Here is a 20,629-nt window from a genome sequence, read left to right on the forward strand (position 1 = left end):
TAACCGCGTAGCCTGGGGCCTGCAGCGCAGCGAGTCAGATGTGTCGCAGAGCTGCTGGGCCGCCCGCCTGACCGCTTCTTTATGGTTTCCGACCGCCCACACACCGCTCAGCCCCGTCCCCGTGCCCGCAGCGGCTCAGCCCCGTCCTGGGCAGCGGCAGCGCGCCGGGTCCCCGCAGCGTCTCGGGGGCGTGCGGGATCCCTGCAGGATCAATATTGCCCATCTCGGTTTGGAGAGGCAATATTGTTATTTCTGAATTGTCTTCTTCCTCGCCCTGCGTTGGCCCTGGCTCCGCTCTTCGGTGTACTGGCACGTGCGGACACCTCGGAGGGGCCGGGAGTGTGCCTCTCCCGCTGGAACCGCGGGTGTTACAAAAGATGTTGTTTTTAGGAGCAAAATACAGCCGGGTCCTTCTTGCGCCCTGCCTGCTGCCCGCTGGCTCTGCCGCTGTCACAGTGCGGCCCCCGGGGGCGCGGGGCAAAGGAAAAAGGTTCTCTTTGTTGGCGTGGTGCTTGGCCTCTGATGAGGCTGGAGGAACGGGGGCGGGCAGGGGTCCGCAGGGGAGTCCTCCGGTGGGGTGAAACGCATCCAGACAAAAGGCGGGTGGTACGCGAGGCGGCGGGACGAGGAGCAGAAATATCTTCCATTGGTGTAGTCGCTTTATTAACTAGTCCCCAAAGAGCCCGTTTCGCTCGTGCTGTGCCGAGCGCGGGTGGCAGCAGCAGAAGGGAGGAAACTCGTTGCCGGGTGCTTCTCCGGAGGCGGCCTGGCCAGGAGGGTGACGGTGCCTCAGCAGCCGTCCAGGCGTGGAGCCCCGATCCCTGGGCGGGTGTCATCAACAACAGCAGAAGCTTATAGACCCCTGGAAATTGATAAGGTTGTAAGTAACGTTATATGTAAGATATAGTTTCCTTGAGGGAAGTTAATAGACATCCCTTCCCGTGCAGGTCAGCGGAAGATTTATAACCATATTAACTTTCTTGAGCCATGGAGTCAATCGCAGTGGGCTTCAGTCGTAATTATACACCTAAATATATCCCTGCTTTGCCACTGCCGCCGTTGCCGGTATCAGACGCTGAGGTGGGTTTGTTGCTTGCCACCCCGTGCTCTCGTCGGGGCTCAGCCGGAGTAGCGCAGAGCCGCTTGATCAAAGGAGAGCGATCAAGCTCCTCCTCACCACCTTAAAATTTGCCTATTCTTGTACCACGGAGAGAGTGGTTTGTTAATTATTTAGATAGAAGACATTTCATCTGGAAAAGAAAAGAAAAGGAAAACCACATAAAAGGGAATTTTTGAATGAGGTGTGATAATTAAGTGCTAGTCATTGTATATTTTTGTATCCCAATGTTATCTGAACTTTATTTTACTTTAAACTGTTTTTCCATGGCTTTGTGACTTATCTTGTACAAAGTAGGAAAACTGGGGCAAACAAGGTGCCGCTCCATTATGTAAAAACTGATCACTGTTTTTTCTTTGAAATTATTTGGGGATTGTGTTTGCGTTCCCAGATGGCCTCGTGGTGAATCTGAAGGGAAGTGGGATTAAATTACAGTCGTGGGTTGCTGCTACCTGTCAATTCACAATGTGAATGCGGGGACTGACTATGGAATATTTTTTTTCATCTGTGACAGTTTACAATTACTACAGCTTTCCCTATTCTTTCCGAGACCACATAAATTGAAAAATAAGAATCCTGAGATAATGATAAATGTCTCTCTCTCTTGAGAAGTAGATGGCTTTGCATGTTTTGTTTATTCTCCGCTGGCAATTTTTCGTGGAAGTAGCAATTTAAGCAGGATAAGTTTAGCAGGTTTAGTCACAACAGCGATAAGCCGTGTCACCGCAATGAGAGCATCCTCCTTCCCCAGCCGGGGAAGCGCAGATAGTTGAGCAGCAGTCCTGTGCCATGCTTTCATGCTGCTTTTTTTATGAGAAATGGTAGATTTCCGAGCAGTGCCATTCAGAACATCCAGTGGGACCCTGTAACTGCTGCTAATTATTCCCGGTGTCTAATGTGGGATCTGCCTCGGGGTCTGCTGTTACTCACACGGCAGCGCCAGCCTGGAAGGGCTCATGTCTGAACATTTTCTTTTACAGAAACCACTCTGAGCTCCCTAAAGCAGCCGCACACGGATAGTCCCCCGGTGGTACCGTCACCGCATCAGCGGAGGGACTCGGACAGATACTGCCAGCTCTGCGCAGCCTGGTTCAACAACCCCATGATGGCACAGCAGCACTACGATGGCAAAAAGCACAAGAAGAACGCGGCCAGGGCCGACCTGCTGGAGCAGCTGGGGAAGACCCTGGACCTGGGAGAGCTGAGAGGTGAGAGCATTGGGAGGTGGAGAGCACGGACCTGTTCCCCGGGGGATCCGGTGGCCGCGGTGAAGCCGCTCTCGCCCGCTGCGGTCACTGTTCCTCTGGTCAAGTGGTGCAGGGGAGACCAGGGTGCTCTTGCTGCTTTATGAGGTTCCCGCTACCGTAAAAAAAAAGTCCCCTCCTCTGAGATGACACTCTGCAGTTCTGGCAGCATCCTTTAAAAGTTGTTTCCTAGGTGTTTCTTTTGCCTCTTCCTAAAATAGTCCCTTCCATTAGCACACACGTCTGTCCTCCAGCAAATGTGGACTATCCCTGTGAGCTGAGAGAGGAGAACACGTTAAAGCGCTCAGCCCCACAGGGAAATGGGAACAGGGATGTTTGTTGCTGGAGGCAGAGCACTCCCTGCATCTCCCTGATGGAGAGCAGGGCATTAGCTGTCTTCTGTGATTTAATTAGTGCTTGTAAAACACTGCAATGGCCCTGGGTCAGCAGCAGAAAAGAGGAACCGAGCTTTTGCTATGGGGATGTTAAACACAGGCTTTCTGTGTTCCCGCTGAAGGGAGAGCAGCCGTTCATCCGTCTGTCTGTCCATCTGTCCCGGCCCTGCCGGGAGGGGGCTCTTGGCATCTTACAGGGTCCCTGTGGGGGCTGTGACCGGGGTCACCTGCGTTTGGGTCTTGCACCCCTCTGGGAGGGAAACCCCCTCATGAGGAGCAGAACCGCAGCCTGGCCCATACTGCGGCTGCCGCAGCCCCCGAGCATCCCCGGTCCCTCCTGGAGCCCCCGAGCATCCCTGGTCCCTCCCGGAGCCCCCGAGCATCCCCGGTCCCTCCCGGAGCCCCCGAGCATCCCCGGTCCCTCCCGGAGCCCCCGAGCATCCCCGGTCCCTCCCGGAGCCCCCGAGCATCCCCGGTCCCTCCCGGAGCCCCCGAGCATCCCCGGTCCTTCCCAGCCCCTCCCGGTCACAGCCATGCCTGGCGCTGATGAAGGACCGGCTCTGTCACACTGGGTGTGTTGACGGAGATGTGCTAATTTATACCGGCTGCGGATGTGGCTAGGGCTGAATTCTGAACAAAGCTCCTTTTTAATATAGAGGTGTAATTACAGGAGGAGAGGTACGAGTCTCCTGTTGAAAGTTTTCTCTGTGGTCGTGATTATAATCCTGTACGCGCACAATGTATTTGACTGAAGTCGACTGAGGAAAAAGTGCAGGTTTGATTTCCAAAACCATGCGGGAGAGGAAGTCTGGATTGCCAGCAAGACATCGCGTTAACATTTTAAAATACCCTTTTTTCCCTTGCTAAATGAAATAATTTTCCTTTAAATACTAATGACTATGCAGTATATTGTGCATTTCTTGATCTCAAATAAACCTTGTAACGGTTATCCAGATCCTTCGTGTGCTACCTAGTGTGACTCACAATGCCATAAATGATTCATGTGGCTGAGTCACTGCCCGCGGTTGAAAATATGCGGGGAAATAAAACCTGGGACAATAACATGGAAGTGCTTAGTACTTTGAACTGTGCCAAGCTCAGGAGTGGCTGAGGATATCATTAACTGTAAATAAATCAATTGTGAAGTGTTTTATGCATTTAGGCTGTGCCTAGGAGAGTTGAAATTGGAGGGCTTTACTTACTCATCAGCCCGTGTTGGTTTCTAACTTTGCGGCGGTCCTGTGCGTGGTTGGGATTTGCACCTGGACCTGGCGTGGTGCTGCCAGTGCCCGTCGGTCGCAGGAGAGGGGGACCGCAGGGCTGAGCGCCCCCAGGGCTGGGGCAGGCCGCTGTGGTCCTCTGCGTGGGCACGTCCGGGCTGTCTGCGGGAGGTCAGGGCGCCCAGCGCCTTCTGGCGCCGACGAGCGGCTCAGCCAGAGGCGGTGAGGCAGGGGAGGTGTCCGTGGGCTGCTGGTGGGGTCCTGCAAAGCTTGATTCTGCTGCTGGAGCGGCAGTACAGTGGGGAAATCCTCTTTTACAGCTTTTCTTAGCCAGGGAGCGTGATACGCTCTCCTGTACACCTTTAGCTGTGAGGCCGGAGCAGATCTCTACGGCAGATCCCTGCGGTAGCCAACACGGAGTGAGATCTGCCTTATGTCCCAGAAAACAGCCTGGCCTTGGCAGGTAAAGTCATATCTGACTCAGAAAATTGCTCACAGTGGCAGTTCGGAGATACCCGGTGGCAGCCTGTGCCAGGTTGTCAGTGGAATCTCGTCTGACGTCCGGCGGGTTGGGGCTCCGGCAGTAGGTGGGGGGCGATAGCTGTGTGCTCCCCCTGCCCCACGCTTGTTTTGCTACCTCGGTGCTCGCTGGAATGCAGACTCATTTCCTTTCCACCCTATCCCCGGTGGCTTCCCCCATCGCAACTGAAATATTAATTCTATTTTGACTGCTGTGGGAGACGAACATTTGATGCATTGTGTGAGCCTGGAATGAGCAGTGTCAGTTGAAGTACAACATTTCAGCAGCCTTTGATGTTTTGATAATGGCTATAATAAAATATTTATTGATAAATATGAATGAGTATTGGGTGAAATAAGAATAGAGATATATTTTCGGACAACTGATATTTATAGGAAACAAAAGCATTGATTCTTCTTGCCAAGTGCTCATCCTGCAATTTTTGAAGTCTTATTTTCTTCTCAGAAATGAGAAAGAGGAAAAAAAAATAAGGAAAAAAGAGACCTGTCTGGCAGCACTATTTCTCTAGTCAGTGTTGAGTTGAAGCTGCGATACGTGCGAGTGCCCGGTCACGCAGCCCACGCGCTTCGTGGGGGTTCGGCAGTGCGCACCGCTGCTCCAGGCAGGGTCTGTACGCACCCAGCGCCTGCGTGCCGCGCTCCAGCCGTGCCAGCGCAGCCCGTCCCGGTCCCGCTGCCCCCGGGCTGGCCTGAAAACCCCTCTGCTCTCACTCGTTAGGAGAGTGCACAGACGTAACCCAAAAGGGAAAGAAATGAAGTTTTCTTCCTGCAGAGCTGCGCCCCAGCCGATCCCGGAGCGGATCGTGAAAGACAAAACCTGTCGGGTATGGCACAAAGCCGGAACTCGGGGCTCTGCCCCCGACTGCTTGCGGCTGTTCCGCAGCGCAGAGCAGAAGCGGCTCTGTCGGAGGCACCGGCACGGCTCCATCCGGCAGTGCCCGCCGTCCCGCGGCTGGCGGTGCGTTGCGGTTTTGCTCCATCATCTCTCGTGTCACCGGTTTCACCGCAGCGCTGGCGTTGCCCATGGCCGCGCTCCCCTTTGCGCCTCCTCCGACGCAGGTGGGCTCTGCCGGGGCAGAGCGCTCGCGATGGAGACGGGCAGGTCTCGTCCACGGGGAGTTTAATTAATAACAGACTCTGCTGATTGCTGGTGCTGAGACGAAGCCCCACAGCAAAATGCTCTCTCTTTGAGGGCTGGCGCAGCGCTGGAAAGTCTGGGCTTCGTTAAGTGGGTTCAGTGCGTCCCTCTCCTATATGTACACCTTCGAGTGAACAAAGTGAGCGGGGGACTGTGCAGACAGACCCTCCTTCATCTCGCCGGCGTTCATAATGTGCATTTCAGCACCTTTTGCGTGGCAGCGAATGGCTCGTGAGGGCACCTGGGGCTCTCTTTGGTGCCTCCCAGTAAAAACCTGAGTTTTATGTAGCGATGGAGGCAGATTCGGGGCCAGCCTTGGGCGATGGGATCCTGTAAACCGCAGGAACACGGCTCTTCTTCCCGGGGCACTTGGTCCCTGGTGAACGAGAGAGGCACCGGGCCCTGGAGCAGAAACTGGTGCCTCTCATAGGGATTTCACTGTGGATCCCTAAAATAAATTACAGCAGCCTCTGCAGTACAGCAGCGTGGGGACGGCTGCACAGGGATGTTGTCACCTGAAGCCTTTGGATTTGCAGGTAGATTGTCAGAGTTGCAGATGCTTCCTTGAAAAATCAGGCAAAGAGCTGAGTTTCGTTTTCCTTCTCAGCTCATAATTTCTTTGTATGCCTTATAAATACTTTTCGTTCTGTGCTGTCACTTTTGGTTAGTAGAAAGCGATTTAACAAGTACTCCCCTGGACTGTGTTTTAATGCATTTTATGCAGAATGACATTAATGACTTGACTTGTTAATATTTTATTTAATGGATAGAGGGGGACATTCAATTTTACATGAGTGCATGTCACGATGCAGGGGAGGGAATGCTGCTGTGTCGTGAGGATGCTGAAGCAGATGCGAATACAGAGAGAGCAGAGCGTTCCCCGGCAGAGCCTGCGCCGGTTGGCACCCGCTCCCCGCTCGGGCTGCCTGCGGGGCTGATGCTCGGCTCCAGCGCGCTTTGGGTGGGTGCGTTCTATGAAACCACAGTTTCAGCCAAGCCGGCAGCTTTGGTAAGCTCCGGTGAGATCAAACACTGTCGATTTTGGCGCTCTGGAGGTGAGCGTTGCCTGTGGTTTCAGCCTGCAGTGTGTCTGAGGCTGGTTGCCTTTCTCCGTGTTGCGTTTTGGTGGAGTTCATGTCACGATCGAGACTTTCCCTGTACGAGCCCGTCTCAGGATGCCGATTTCAGCTGAGAGGTCCCGCAGCCCCTGTCCTGCCGCAGTGCGGCTTCTGGCCTCTTCCCGGCCGGCCGGCCCAGCCCCAGCACTGTCTCCATCCGTCTGGAGCGCGGCCGTCTGCGCTGGCAGCCGCGGGACTCTGCTGGCCACACGCGAGTCCACAGGACCGGCCCCTTCTGCGGCCGCGTTCTCCAGCCGGTGGGAAGAGCCGCTGCTGCGGAGCAGCGCTGAGTCCCCCGGTGCGGGAGCGGGGACAGGATTCCCCCCTCTTCATCATCCCGAGCAGCCGTGACACGCTGCTGGAAAAAAATCAGTGTCCCCAGTTAGGAGCTGTAATCGCTGATGGCGTTTCCACCTACACAAGTAATTAAGATTCAATAAGGCTGCTGTTAATGTATGCTGCTAAATTAGCTGCTGAGCATTAGAACCTTATTACCTTAATTTAAAGTATTACCAGTCCCGATCTCGGCCGTGCGGCGATCATGGCGCGGTCCGAGGGCTCGGTCTGCGGCGAGGCGCTCACGCACCGCACGTGTCAGCCGGGCGCTGCCTTTCCCCGCCATCCCTGCATCGCGGCACCCGTGGACGTGGTTTCTGGTGCCCGTTGGCTTCGTAAAGCAAAGAGGAGCTGCCAGCTCTGGAGAGAGGGTTTGACTGCAGCACCATTGCTGCTGCATCAAGAATAAACGCAGTAAGGAGAGCGTCCGTAAGCGTATTTGCAATCTGATTTTCGCTCCGTGCCACATCACAACATGTAGCGATATAGGTGACTATTTAAGCACTTCTGCATTATCACTCACTTGCTATTTCCAAGTGCTTATCTGAATATTTTTGAAATATTTTTTAAAGAGGGTGTTTAACTTTATGCTGGGCCAAATTCCTAGCTGAGAGAGGTATGAGGTGTTTGAGAAAAGGGGAACCGTTAGTGTAGCTAGTCTCTGAAGTTCAGAAAAGGAAAACTGATTTTTTTGGGATTCTGTAGGTGCAGCTGGGGAGCGGTAAGTGTGTATATAGTTAATTATGGTAAGCATAAACGGATCAAATTTGAGACTGCCATACATTACTTGTTCTAAATGAATTGTTTTAACAATTTCTGCAAAGAAATAGTACTGTGGAAAGGCAAAAGAGACTATTACATGGTACATTAAAACTGTTCCTAAAGAGCGCAGCAGCCCGTGGTAAGAATCCCACAACTCTGGTATTTTTAAGCAGAGCCCTTCAATTAAGCTGTAAATGGTCTGTTCAGATCTTCGTGGAAGTGAATCAGTGCAAAGCAGAAACCTGACCGCAGAGACTCTAAAATTTGCAATTCCCTTTTTTCTAGGAGGACCGGACGGAAATTACTTTAGCATCGATGGTTTACTGTAATGCCACTGTGCGTGTAGTGTCAGCGATGCTATTGCAGTCCGTGATGCCAAGGGAATTATTAGGATGTTAAAATACAAAAGAGAGGAGGAGAGGAGAAATCACTGGCACTCGGCGTGCTAAGAGAGACAACAGCGCCGGGGGACTGGGAACACTTAGGTCTGCGTTTATGTGTGTAATTCATGTCAGCTTTTGCCCTACATACCAGGAGCGGGAGCCCTCAGACTGCCGCCTCTCTCTTCGGGGACGTCCAGAAGGGAAAGGGGCGTTTAATGTACATTCAGCTGCACTCTGTCTTTTCGGTGAAAACATGTTAGATGAGACAGAGAAGTGACTCTTTCTGTAATTCTGCTCTGAAATTGCTGTACTCTTTTCCCAAGGTGAAAGAATAATGGAGTTAAATTGTAGGTTCGCTGCCGGGAGGAGAGGAGAGCCCCGTCCTGTCCCGGGGACGGTGCCACGCTCGGCCTCGCGCCCACCCCCTCCCTTGGCGCCAGGTTTGCTCCATTTGTAGAAACCAGACTGTGTTCTGTGTTCCTGCCCTTCGTGCTCGCAGAGCGGGTGGGCGCCGCGGGGGGACGTGGCCCGTCCCTTCCCCTCTGCCATCGCGGTGACGCCGCCGGCACAGGGCAGGCGGCTCCTCGGGCCCCGGGATGCGGCCACAGCTGCGGCCGGGTCTGTGTGTTCGGGATCTGGGGTCTCACCCCTCCAGGCTGCGGTGCCGCGGGGTCCCCCCGGGGGGACGGCCACGGCCGGGATGCTGCCCCGGCACAGCAACCGGGAACGCCAGGTGTTGGAGAAGGAGAAGGACCTGGTTTATGTTGTTTTCGTAGTTCCTAAAGGAGGCTTCTCATTTCTCCCGCAAAAAGTAGGTTTATAACCCAGCTAGTGGCCGTCTCGTGGCCCAGGTCTCTTCCTTATGGCAGGGGAAAGGAGTTTAAAGAAAAAAAAAAAAAGAGGAAGAAAAGAATCGAATCTGCTTTTGCAGGTGCGGAGGAGCTGCGCCGGCAGCATCGTGTTCTGCTGTGATTGCAAAAGTCATTGAGGAATGTTTGGGGTGAAAACCTGTCTAGAAGGGCAAAATAGAGCATCAGTGTAAATAATTAGTAGAACTATCTTGTGCTAAGCAGGGTGATGTCCCCTCCAGAGGGAGGGGAGGAGTGCACCAGGGCACTAAGAATAAATGCCTCAGAAATGGACCAAACTCTGCTTTTTCCCAGGAAATCTACACTGACAGGTATCAAAAATAATGCCAGCCATGCTCAGCAGCCACCGGGCAGCGCGCTGTCTTGGGAAAAGGCGTTTTCTCCTTCACCTCTCGTTCTGATTGCTGCCTGGCTGCTGGGGTCCTATTTTTAGGTTTTCAGCTTTTCAGAGGCAGCAAAGTCTTGATTTCCTCATTCTGCTGAGAACTGAAAGTACTCTCAGCCTTAAGTCATTAAATTATAATTCTGAGATGCAAACTGTTAAATGAGAAATCATTTTCCTATTTAGCACAATAAATAGCGTTGAGAATAGCGCTTTTTGTGTCTCTCTGGGATCTCAGGTGACTGTTTTTCCCAGGCTGTGCTGTACAGAGATTGTGGCCGTAACGCTGGAGTTCTTCCTTAACCCCGACCTTCTTCCCCCTTCCTCGAGACCCACCCGGGACAATTCATGGTATGAGAAGGTCTGAAACAGCGTGGAACGGAAGGGATGGTATGGGAAGAAAAACTGTAATAGCTGTCCCAGCCTGAGTATCAATCTCCAGTAAAAACCCCAAACTTTGGTAGCAATGTAAACGCTATTGCAATTTTTAAACAAGCAGTTTTTATTATATCCATAAATCATCTCCCGTCTCCTCTTTTTTAACCTTAGATGACAATTATTTGGACACAGTTTGGAGACACTTCTGAGTTGCACACAGGGAACAGCGGCTCTTCCCTTATTAGGGTGCTCGTGTCGGCGGTGCCTGCCCTTGCGATCCTGCAGTCTGCTGTTCGCGTGCCGTGCGGGCACGCTCTTTAGGTGAATAAATGCCTTGTCTGCAGCGGGTGCCTCGGAGACGTGAAGTTTGATGTTAGCTGAATAGGCGAAGCACAGGCTGGTTTTGTTGGGTTTAGTTCTTCAGCTCGGATGTTTCCCGGTGAATGTGCCGAGAGAATGTTTCTGCGACTTCCCTTATAAATCGCTTTGCAGCTTCTCTTTGAGATGTGCATGAATCTGCTTAATTGCCTGTTTTTTTCCTTCCCTGCAATCTGTGCCCAGAGGCAGAGCAGTGGATTGGGAGAGCGCTGCTGTTGCACCGAGCGCTTTTCCCGCGCCGGGAGCTGTGGGCGCTGCTCCTCGGCAGGGGGGTCCCTGGTCCAGCGGCCCCTTCCCGGGGTGCGGACGGGCCGCCGTCCCTGTTTCGGTGGCTCTGGGGGTGTTTGTGCGGTTCGGTTCAGTGCTGCTCCCACCGCTTGTCTCCTTCCTGCGAGCGGGAGACAGCCGTGGCAGCGCTGCGGGGCCGGCGCAGCCCCCGCCATGCCCGCACACCGCGGGACCCGCTGCTGCGCCCACATCGAGCTCCCTGCGATTGGCATGGCAATCAAATAAAATGCAGTATATTTGCTTGGAAAAGAACTTGGAACTGTGTCAATCAAAGAGACAATGAAATGGAAAGGAGCACAGGCAGCTGAGATGTGTTAGAAGGTAAAAAAACCCAAACAAAACTCACCCCCCCCAAACCCCCGCAAAACAAAAACAACACCAAAAGTTCATAACATTTCTGCTGTGAACCTGCTGAGATGGTACTGCTGGTTCAGTGGTACTCACTCGCCAGCAGCGAGAGCAGCAGCTTTATAAATGGTTGGTTGTTACCGTGTCTGGGGAGGGCTGAAATGAGTGAGACCAGGTCGGGGCTGTGCACAGGGACCGCGGCCACGAGCAAACCCCTCGGGCAAACGAGCTCTGGGCTCCAGCTTTGGGTGGCCACCTGGTCCCCGTGCCCGGCTTCCAGCGGAGACCTTCGGAGGAAGGCGGCCGAGGCGCTGGCTCTCGGGCATCAGCGGCTCCGTGCAGCAAACGCGGCCGCTCCCTTCGGTGGATAAATCAGAGCTGATCCCTCTGGAGGCAAAACCCCAGTTCCTGAGTGATCTGGCTCCTAAATACATTAACGAGGAACTGCCCTGAATTGCGCTCACCACCAAAACACCAGAGGAACCAATGGGGCCTCCTGTGCTCGTGAGTCGGAGCGCAGTGATGCTCCGTGAGAACGCCAGCGGAGAGGGATGCCCGCGCTGACGAACCGCGGGGACCGCGGTCTCCGGGAGGGATTTGCCTTTGAACCCTGTTTGGCTCTGCGCGGTCTGCGCCTTTTACAAGTATTCCTTTAGGGTTCGCTAACGCGGGGATACCCTGGCTGGGACGGGTAAATAGATGGGTTACTGTGAAGAGGAATGTCTGGGGAGCTGGAAGTGAAATTTGAGATTTGACTACCTTCTAATTAATTAGAAGTTTGCTGGGGGCAAGGGTTAATGCTTTTTTTTTTTCCCCTTTCCCCCCCCCCCCCCCCCATCCCTTCTTTCAGCCTTTTTCAGTCATTTATACTTTCCAGCTGCCATTTTGATCCTGAAAAGGGGTTCTGAAGGTGTTTTTCCTCCGGTGCAGCGCGGAGCTTGCCCTCAGCCCCCACCGAAAGGCAGAGCCGGGGCCGAGGGCAGCACACGATTAATGACTCTGGGTTTTTTCGGCAGGGCTGAAGCGCAGCTACACGTGCAACATCTGCAGCGTCACCCTGAACTCCATAGAGCAGTACCACGCGCACCTGAAGGGCTCCAAGCATCAGACCAAGTGAGTGTTCCGTGCTTCTCCCGGTGGCCGCCTGTCTGTCTGTCTGCCCAGATGAATATATATATATGTAATAATGCTTTACACTGCGATAGCTGCGGCACCTGAGGAGCTCTGGGTGCTTCGCAAACACAGATACCGGCGGCACCGCCAGCTGGAGACGGGCCGGGCTGAGCCCGGGTGGGCTTCCCGCAGCCCCCCGAAGCCCGGAGGGCTCTTGGCTCTGAATTCCCCGCCGGTCACAGCACCCCTCGGTGAGCTCCACCATCAGCTCCTCGCGCTGTCCAGGCAGCATGCTGCGTTTCGCTGCCGGAGGTTTGTCCTGGCCTCCCAGCTGCCGGGGGAATCCCGCGGGCTCAGCCGGGGCCGGGGCATGGGGTGTGCTGAGGGGATGTCCCGCTTTCCCGACCGTCGTCCTTCTCTCCTGCAGACCCCTCCTCCAGCCCCCCTTCTCGGGAAGCCCCCCCACAAGGCTATCGTTCCGCGCATCCCCTGGGACGCCCCTTGTCCTCACCTTGTTCTTCACAGGGTATTCTGGGCAGGAGTGCTCCCTACGTCTGCTTATTTTTAAAGGTTATTTTTGCTGTCCGTCCCCAGCGAAACACGTCAGACGGTGCTGGGGAGCCCAACTATCTGCCCATCCTCTCCTCAAACTGGGCACCGCCTGCTGGTTTGGGGCGGGTGAAGGGGCAATGGGCAGCAGCGACCCAAGGCGTTAGCGGTGTCTGGTCCTGATGCCGCAAGCAGTGGTGCTTAATGACGGCGAGTTTGCAGCTTCTTGCGCGTGTTAAACCTCAGGAGAGCCGCTGGGAGTGTAAGGGGATTAGGTGTTGCCAAGTGAAAGTGTTTGTGCTGTGATTTAGAGCAATTATGTATTACCCAACTTTGAGACATGGAGGGAGTCTGCGCTGTCAATTAGTACAAATTATTAAAATGAAGTGATAAAGATACACGGTACCAGAGAGTAGATTAATGAACTAATCTCTCGTAATACACTTACATGTGCGCTTTGGGAACCGTGTCAGGCTGAAGCACTCAGGACTGCCCAGATTAGAAGGGGGATATAAAAGGTGTCGTTAGGTACTGGAATACCTCAGGTGGCTTTACGGGCGGGCTGAAAGACGAGCCAGGATGATCAGAACCAGCAATAAGTACTAATGTCTAATTTTGCTTAAGCTACCAAAGGATAAGCGCAGACCTTCCCCAGCTGATGTTAGACCTTCAGAGATTCCTGGTATTATTCACGTTAGCTCTATCCTGTTTATTCATGGAGCGTTCGAATGTCTTCCAAGTGCTTCCCAGTCTGGCCCTGAGCGTGCAGTCATGTTCAAGATCTCAATTAGCGGGAGGAACTGATGGCGTCAGACTTTCTGAGGAGGTGGATCTCCCCGGCCTCCCTGCGAGGGTGAAGCGGGAGGAGAGGCAGTTGTCGGGCGGCCGTAGGGATCCAGCGCACCTCCCGGTCCGGCTGCTCTGTGGAGAAGAGGGTCGGGCACGTGAGATGTGGCTTTCGGCTGTGCCATGAGCAGTCTGGGACCTTCGGCCAGTCCTTTCCCGCCTCCACCTCTCTTTCTCCTTCAGCGCATCTAACTGCTGGCGTGTCCTGCTCCACCGGGTCACGTGCGCAGCGCGTGGGTCCGTGTCGGCGCCCAGTGCCGCGAACTCCGGCTGCTGGGGACAGAGCCGAGGGCTCTTCCCCTCCGAAACCCGCAACGAGAGCAGCTGCGACGTGCTGCCCGGGCACAGAGCTGCGAGTTATCCTTCCCCTGCCGGTCCTTCCGAGCTTGTGTTATTATTGCTGCTGCTGCTGCTGCTGCTGCTGGTATTACTGCAAAGGATAAAGGAGTTCATTCCAAGTCAGCGCAGCCGTATGGATGGGAAATACAGATGTGCAGGAAAGATGCGCTACTTCTTTTCAGTGCCAGGAGAGTGCCTCCTCCTCCGTGCTGTACCCACACCTTCTGCTGGGGTTTTTCAATCACCTGCAATTAGCAGAGTGGCATCTCCACACTTAGACAACTCTGCAGAAAGATAATTCCTTCCGCATCTATTGCTTTCTCAAATGTTTTCTTCTGATGCACTCTGACAAAAATTCGCAAAGACTGAGGACCTTTCTGCTTCATCCCTCTCTGTAGCGGGAGCAGGAGCCTAACAGGGAGCGCGTTCTCTGCGGGGCTCGGGGTTGAGGGGGTACTGGGGTAAGGAGTCGGCAGGAGCTGAGACACTAATTCACATCCCTTCGTTGCTGCCCGCCGGGGAGAAGACCCTCTGGGCGCGCGCGGCAGAGCCAGGCTGCGGGATGGGGAGACGGAGGAATCCCCGTTCCGGGGGGGGTTCGGCAGCAGAACCTCCCACGGTTGCTGGGACTCGGGAGAGCGGCTCCTCCAGAGCAGGGTTGGCGGGGCCGAGCCGGGGGGGAAGCGGCGGGCGCAGACCCGTCCTGCCGCGGGCGCTGGGGGCGGTGGGGAGGAGGGGGCAGGCGGCACGGGGAGGGCTGGTGCGGGGCCGGAGGCTCCCGGTGTCGCAGCCCGTCGCACCGGGACGCTGTCGAGCCCAGCGGCATTGCAGCGTTTCAGCGTGAGGGCTCGGTGGCACTCGCAGGCGGTCCCAGAGCTTTCCGGAGCTCTGACAGCGCGTGAATTATCGACGGGAGGACCCGTTTCTCCCTCGTCTCGGTGCAGACCAAGCCAGGCTGAGCAGGGAACCCCAGAGCCGCGCAGGGGCCTGCAGGACTCCCACTGTGGTTTTTTAAGGACCTTCCTCTTTTGCAAATTAATACTCTTATCAGTCTTTCTAAATTTAGCGTCTTATCATTTATTCATAATGACTTAAATCTGGTCCCAAGAGATTTTCATGGGCATTCAGTACAAGAGGAAAGAAAGTAATAAATTCAAAAGAAAGTATGTTACAAATGTAATAATGGAATGCCAATTAGAGACATTCGTCTGACCAATTTCTATGGGAAATTGCTCTGATTATTCTATTTCCTCCATCCATTGTTCATCCTTATACGATTTTCTTTGAGGCTCGGTCTCCCAGCACAGCACGGATCTCTCCGGCGCCTGTGGAGAAGTGCTGAAGCGCGGGAGACAATGGACTGGCAGCTTGGGCTTGTGCTCAACAAAAGCTCTTCCCAGCCTGTAATTAGGATGTAACCAGATTTTACTCTCCTTGTTCAAAGCTGCCTTTGCAGCTTCGTTGTCCTCTGTATGGGACCGAGGGAAGGAGTTACCCATGCCTCTCATCCCGAGTCAGTTATCCCCCCGGTCGGAGGGGTCCGTGACAGCCGTGCGCACCACTGGAAGTGGCTGGACCCAGAGAGGCAGCCCCAGAGTGGGTCGGGGGTCTCACCGCCACAGTTGTTGTTTGCTGCGTACGCAGAGGTGACGTACGCGGTGTTCGTACAGAGGCGGCTGCACAGGTTGGGTGCTTGTGAGACTCACAGGTAGCAAAAGAATTCAGGAAGGTAAAGCAGCTCATACAGCTCATGTTCCCGACTACAGAAATCATCTGTAGTGCGGATAAAGACGAACAAATCTTCATTTCTAGTGCTGTGAATTAATACATTGTGAAAAGTTCCTCTACGTCGTGTCTTGACTGTTGTACGAGTGACTGAAGGTACACGTGCCCCCAGCGCAGCCCCGTTTCCATTGCAAAGGGATGTGCAGGGCAGCGGAAAGGCAACCGATTTTGGCAGGGCTGCCTCTACGTCTTTGAAGCTTTCTACAAGCGATTACCTCTTCTGTACAAAAAAAGTTAATTTTGAAATCCAGACCTGGTACTTCTGCCACGTTTCCACTGCCGCTGAGTCCCAGAGCAAGGCCGGCTCGCCGCAGCCCCGTGGCGCTCAGGCGCAGGGGGACGCAGGGGCGGATGTGCTCAGCGTTGGGGTCCCGGTGAGGACACGTCCCTCCTGCGTCCCCTGGCCAGTGCTTTGCCCGCTGGTTTTTGCTGTTCTCGTTATTGTTGGTTAGTGTCAAGACTGTCCTCTTCCTTATAACTCAGCCTGCAGCCAGCGGATTGCAGTTGCCAAGGCAACAAAACATTTTATGTAGCTGTCATACTTCATAAAATTAAAAAAAAAAAAAAAAAGAAAAGGCGAAGGGGCTGTAAAGGAGAGGGATTTTGCTCTGGGACAGGTTAGCAGGGAAGGGGATTGCGGGCTGGAAGCTGGTAGCACCCAAAAAATACTGGGCAGATGAAGTCTTCTGAAAAGCTGCTTTAGGAGAGAAGAACTTGTATGAGGAATGAGTCAAGTTGTGGATATTTATTATAGTTCTTGAGAGCTCTCCAGAGAGCAACACACAACCGAGCCACTGCTGGAGTTGCTTTAAATGACCCACCGCGTAGCAGCCCCCGAACAGCCGTGTTACTGGGGCCTCCGTGCTCCGCAGCGCGGCGCTGGCGGTGCTGCAGCCCCTTCCGCAGAGCCGCGCAGGCGGCTGCTGCCCCGCGCTGCCGGGGGGGGGGTCTGGCGGGGAGAGCTGAGCTGGGTATGTACAGGAATGTCAGCGGCTCTCCTGAACGCTTCCGACTGGATTGGTTTGACCAGAAGATGGGGAAAATGGAGGGCTGGGGAGAAGCTGAAAGGGTCTTGGCTGGTGTTTTGGTGTGGGGTAAAGGATGCAGGAGGAGGTGGTTGGTATGGAGCAAGTCCTTATCCCTCTGGCCAAGGAATACGCAAAGCAAGATGATGTCTGCTGGCTCCCCGTGTTTCTCCGGGGTGTGGTACTTTAAGCTGTGTATTTGAAAATAAAGGAGAAATGCATCCTTTGCTTATCCTGTCATAAAGTGAGGAATTGGGGCTAGAGTCAGATGCAGGAGAACATTTCTTTTAAGACATCACAAATCTGGCATCCAGTCCGCCCGCGTCGGGGGTCAGGCAGTGTTCGTCCCCGCTCTGGCGGGAATGTGCGTTCACCCGGAGCGGCGGAGCAAGGGCGGCTTCGCGATGCCTCGGGCAAGCGGAGACACGGCTCAGGCTCCGGTGAGGGACGCTGGCGGCTGTGTGCACACACGCCGGCAAAGGCAGGTTTGGAAATGTGGCTGGACTCTGGAACATCTGCAGCGGGGAGGAGCACTAAACCTTTAATTAGGGATTTATGAACTGTGCAGAGATGATTGAGTCATTGTTTGACTTGCTTTCCAGAAATAGAAGTTGGTTTTTTTTTTAATCTCCCCTTCTGCCTTCCTCCTCCCCGCAGCGAGCAGCGGGATGACGAGCGAGGCGCGCGGCGGTGCTGGTGGCGCTTCGGCTGGACCGCGGTCCAGCAGCTCTGTTTCTATGGGGACCGGTGGCAGCCAAAACACGGCTCGTGGGGAGCTGCAGGAAGGCAGGCACGTTATCCCTGAAATCCTGGGAGCGAACCACACGCCAGCCTTGCTCCTTACTGCTTATTGTAGGCTAAAAGAAACAAAACTTCCCTTTCTTCTGGTTTATGTAAACTGGAAAGATGAAAAATCACTGCTACAAGTGATTTGCAACGAACAACAGAGAATTCAAGTCCCGGGTAGTTATGAAAGAAGCCAGCAGAGATTCAAATTCTGGGGGTCAAAGGAACGCTCGTGTGGAATATTGACTTAGTGCTTTGCAAAAAGCGCTTCCCTCCTTCGGTCGTCGCGCGGGGGCAGCGACTGGGGACGGGGTGCTGCGGTCGTGGCTGCGTCCCGGAGGAAATGGCCGTGTTTGGGGAAGGTGCCCCGGAGCGGCCGTGACCAGGTCTGAAGCGGCTCCTCAGGCGCTGGCGGGCGAAAGGAGCAGAGGTGCCGCTGGCAGAGTACCGGAGCCCAGACCCGCGCCTGGTGTGAGTGCCATCCGGGCCGGTTGCAGGTGTGTCACACGCTGCAACAACGCGCCGGACAGCGAGAGCGTGAGCTGTCCTCCGCCGTCCCGGCTGTCAGCGACGGGAGGCTCCGATCCAGCCCTGCTAATTAAGAGTCTGACTATATGGGGATAACGATTCCCGCTTCCATAAAGAAGAATTTTATCTTCTCGCCTTTATTTTGTCTCTTTGATCAGCCAGACCTCTCTGCCACATCCAGAGCTCACAAATGTATTCTGGGGTTTTATAACCGCTCATTTACACATTCATGGATGCTAATACATGTCTAGGTTTCCCTTTCAAACTCAGCCGTTCTGATTAATTTTAGGATTTTTGCAGAGAGGGGACCCAATCCTGCAGCTGTCGTTGGGGTAAAATCGGTTGTACGGGAATGTAAACCGAGCGAAGGAGAGCAGCATTCGGTCAAAATGAGTGCCGGGGGTTGGGAAGGGTCATTTCTAGTTTGGAAGGTGTGCGGCGAGGGTCTTCCTGCACAGCCCTTCACCAGGTCGTTGGGTGCTGCCCTGTGAAAGCCCAGAGGATTAACGGCCGCTGAGGAGCGAACGACAGCAGGCTTGGTGCCTGCGAGGGTTTTATTCTGATTGAGAACACAGATGTCTAATTGGAATAGGGTGTTTATTAACATAAGCTGCTTGGCTATTCAGAAATCGGAGCTAATCAAAATACTGTAAATATCCTGCCTGGAGAAATGTCACCCTTCACCGTCGCTGCATTTCCATATTTTTTTCAATCTATTTAAGAAAGTGTAAAGAAATTTTTGCAGCCCGTTGTGGCTGAAGCGTGTTCCTGGTTGCGGTACGTGGCGTGGGAACCGCGCCGGCGGCTCCTGGGCGCTCTGCCCGGCTCCTCGGGCGCCGCGTGCCGCTCCGCCGGCTCCGGGGCTTTGGCAGTTCATGAGGTGCCAAAAGGTGGGGGACAGGACAAGAGGAAGCCTTTGGCCGTTCCTGGCCCGACTACCTTTGTGTCGGATTTTATGCAAAATGTTATTCCTGTTTCCCCGGGATTCTTCCAGCCCCCGTCCCCGGCGCTGAGAGGCTGAGCTCCCTCCTGCGCGTCCTCACCCAGAATGAATGCCCTCTTTGATAGAAGCTTTCCAATAAATTTCAGGAAATAATGTTAAATACTTGAGTTGTACCACATATTTTAGAACAAAGCCAAATGATTTTGTTCTTACCTTGATGAGTGCAACTTTTATTGGTAGCAGTTGCACGTTCTCTAACACATAGTGGCTGATGCCTAAAATACAAAGAAGCCTTTAGAGTGACAATAACTCCAGAAGATGAATAGATATAAAAGGTAGATGGAATTGAAAGCCATTTTAATTTGTCATTATTTCAGTTCCAGAGAGCAGCTGAATAATTACATTGCCTATGAAGAGAGAGTGTGTAATACTTTCTCTCATTACAGGATTAAATTGTCTCTCTTCCCTTTTAATGTAAGTGAAAATAAAGATGTCTGATATCTTCTGGTTTGATCATAATTTGAAAGCCCCAGAATGGCTCCTGCAACTTTGTTTTGGGGTGTCGGGTGTATGGATTAATTACTTTAATGTAAAGCATAAACATTGGACTGATTTCTCAAAGTGTAAACCTGAGATCGCCAACACTTGCTGAATGAGAAACTCTTTATTGGCCGAAAATGCATTGGGTGACGAACAAGGAGCGTTTTGCAGGCTTTGGGAGGCTCTTAAACAGATTTAAATCGAGGACCTAAAGCAACTACGCTTTTTTTTCAAATTGTTACAGCAGTTTTCTTTCATAAAATACAAAACTGTCCTTAAAATTGCAAATAAGTTTTAGGTAGAAAGAGTTTATTTATATATCTTTTAGAATTGAAGTCTCCTCACCACTCACACAAAAACCTTTCTTTGGTCATTACGAGAAAAGTTGCAGTTTGCCGCCGTACCGGCTCGACCAGGATGTGCCTCGCGCTGGAGCTTCGGCCGCTGGAAGAGGTGGGGGAGATGGGCACCGTCTGCGTCTGCCGGGGAAGGGAGCGGGATGCTGCCGGGGCGCGGGGGGACGCGGGCAGAGCTCCGGAGGCGCACAGGACCCGCTCGGAGCCGGGACCGGCGGGCGGAGAGTGACTGCTGCTTCGTTTCTGTCTTGCAGCCTGAAGAACCAGTAGTAGTTGGTCAGTCGAGACGAGGGGAACCGCCGAGGCTTCTTCTGCGGAGAGGAGCTGGTCAGCAAGGAGAGGATGCTTGCTTGGACAGTGATCCTGTGGGGATTCGATAATTAACATGTAACTAACCTTCGCTTTGGACAAATACATGGATTTTTTTTTTTTTAATTTTGTGGTGAGTTAAAATATTTCAATGGATTTTTTTACCCTTTCAAGATAATATTTATTCAGCACAGAGTCTAGAGTATAACAACTATCCTGTAAATACAGCACTTAATCATCACTCATCTTCAGAGACAGTGGAAACAAAATATTTTACTTTTTCATATTTATTCTTAGATTCCTCCCAAGAGTATAAAATTATTCTATTACGTGATCCATGATAGTGATGTAATCAGTCTTCAACCAGAAATAAACATACTTTCTTCACCTTCTCCAGCATGGTTTGTGTCAACACGTACAGAGCAGCAAAAAATGAATCATGGGGATTGTATAACGGATGAATTTTTTCCTCTCCTCTTTGTCTTCAGAGAAACAAATGGTTCACTGAGCAAAGAAAACTAAAGTGAAAGCATAAAATCCTTTTCCTGCCGGTAGGATTCCTACAGGCTAGACGGAAGCCGTTCGCTTTATCGACTTTGCTGCTGCCAACCCAA

The 20,629-nt window shown here is 53.1% G+C and overlaps 1 protein-coding gene across 1 annotated transcript in view; it reads left to right on the forward strand.

Annotated features, from left to right (window-relative positions):
• The window catches only part of ZMAT4 (zinc finger matrin-type 4), a 66,264-nt gene extending 45,868 nt beyond the window's left edge, over nt 1-20,396 (forward strand). Inside the window, exons 5-7 of the mRNA XM_082495809.1 lie at nt 2,098-2,325; nt 11,913-12,009; nt 19,961-20,396. Of these exons, the coding sequence (XP_082351935.1) occupies nt 2,098-2,325; nt 11,913-12,009; nt 19,961-19,976 (341 nt within the window). The 3' untranslated portion in view covers nt 19,977-20,396. The remainder of the gene's footprint in view (nt 1-2,097; nt 2,326-11,912; nt 12,010-19,960) is intronic.
• The last annotated feature ends 233 nt before the right edge of the window (nt 20,397-20,629 follow it).

The sequence above is a fragment of the Vanellus vanellus genome (genome assembly GCF_965231255.1).
Source record: "Vanellus vanellus genome assembly, chromosome: 26".
Lineage (NCBI taxonomy): Eukaryota > Metazoa > Chordata > Aves > Charadriiformes > Charadriidae > Vanellus > Vanellus vanellus.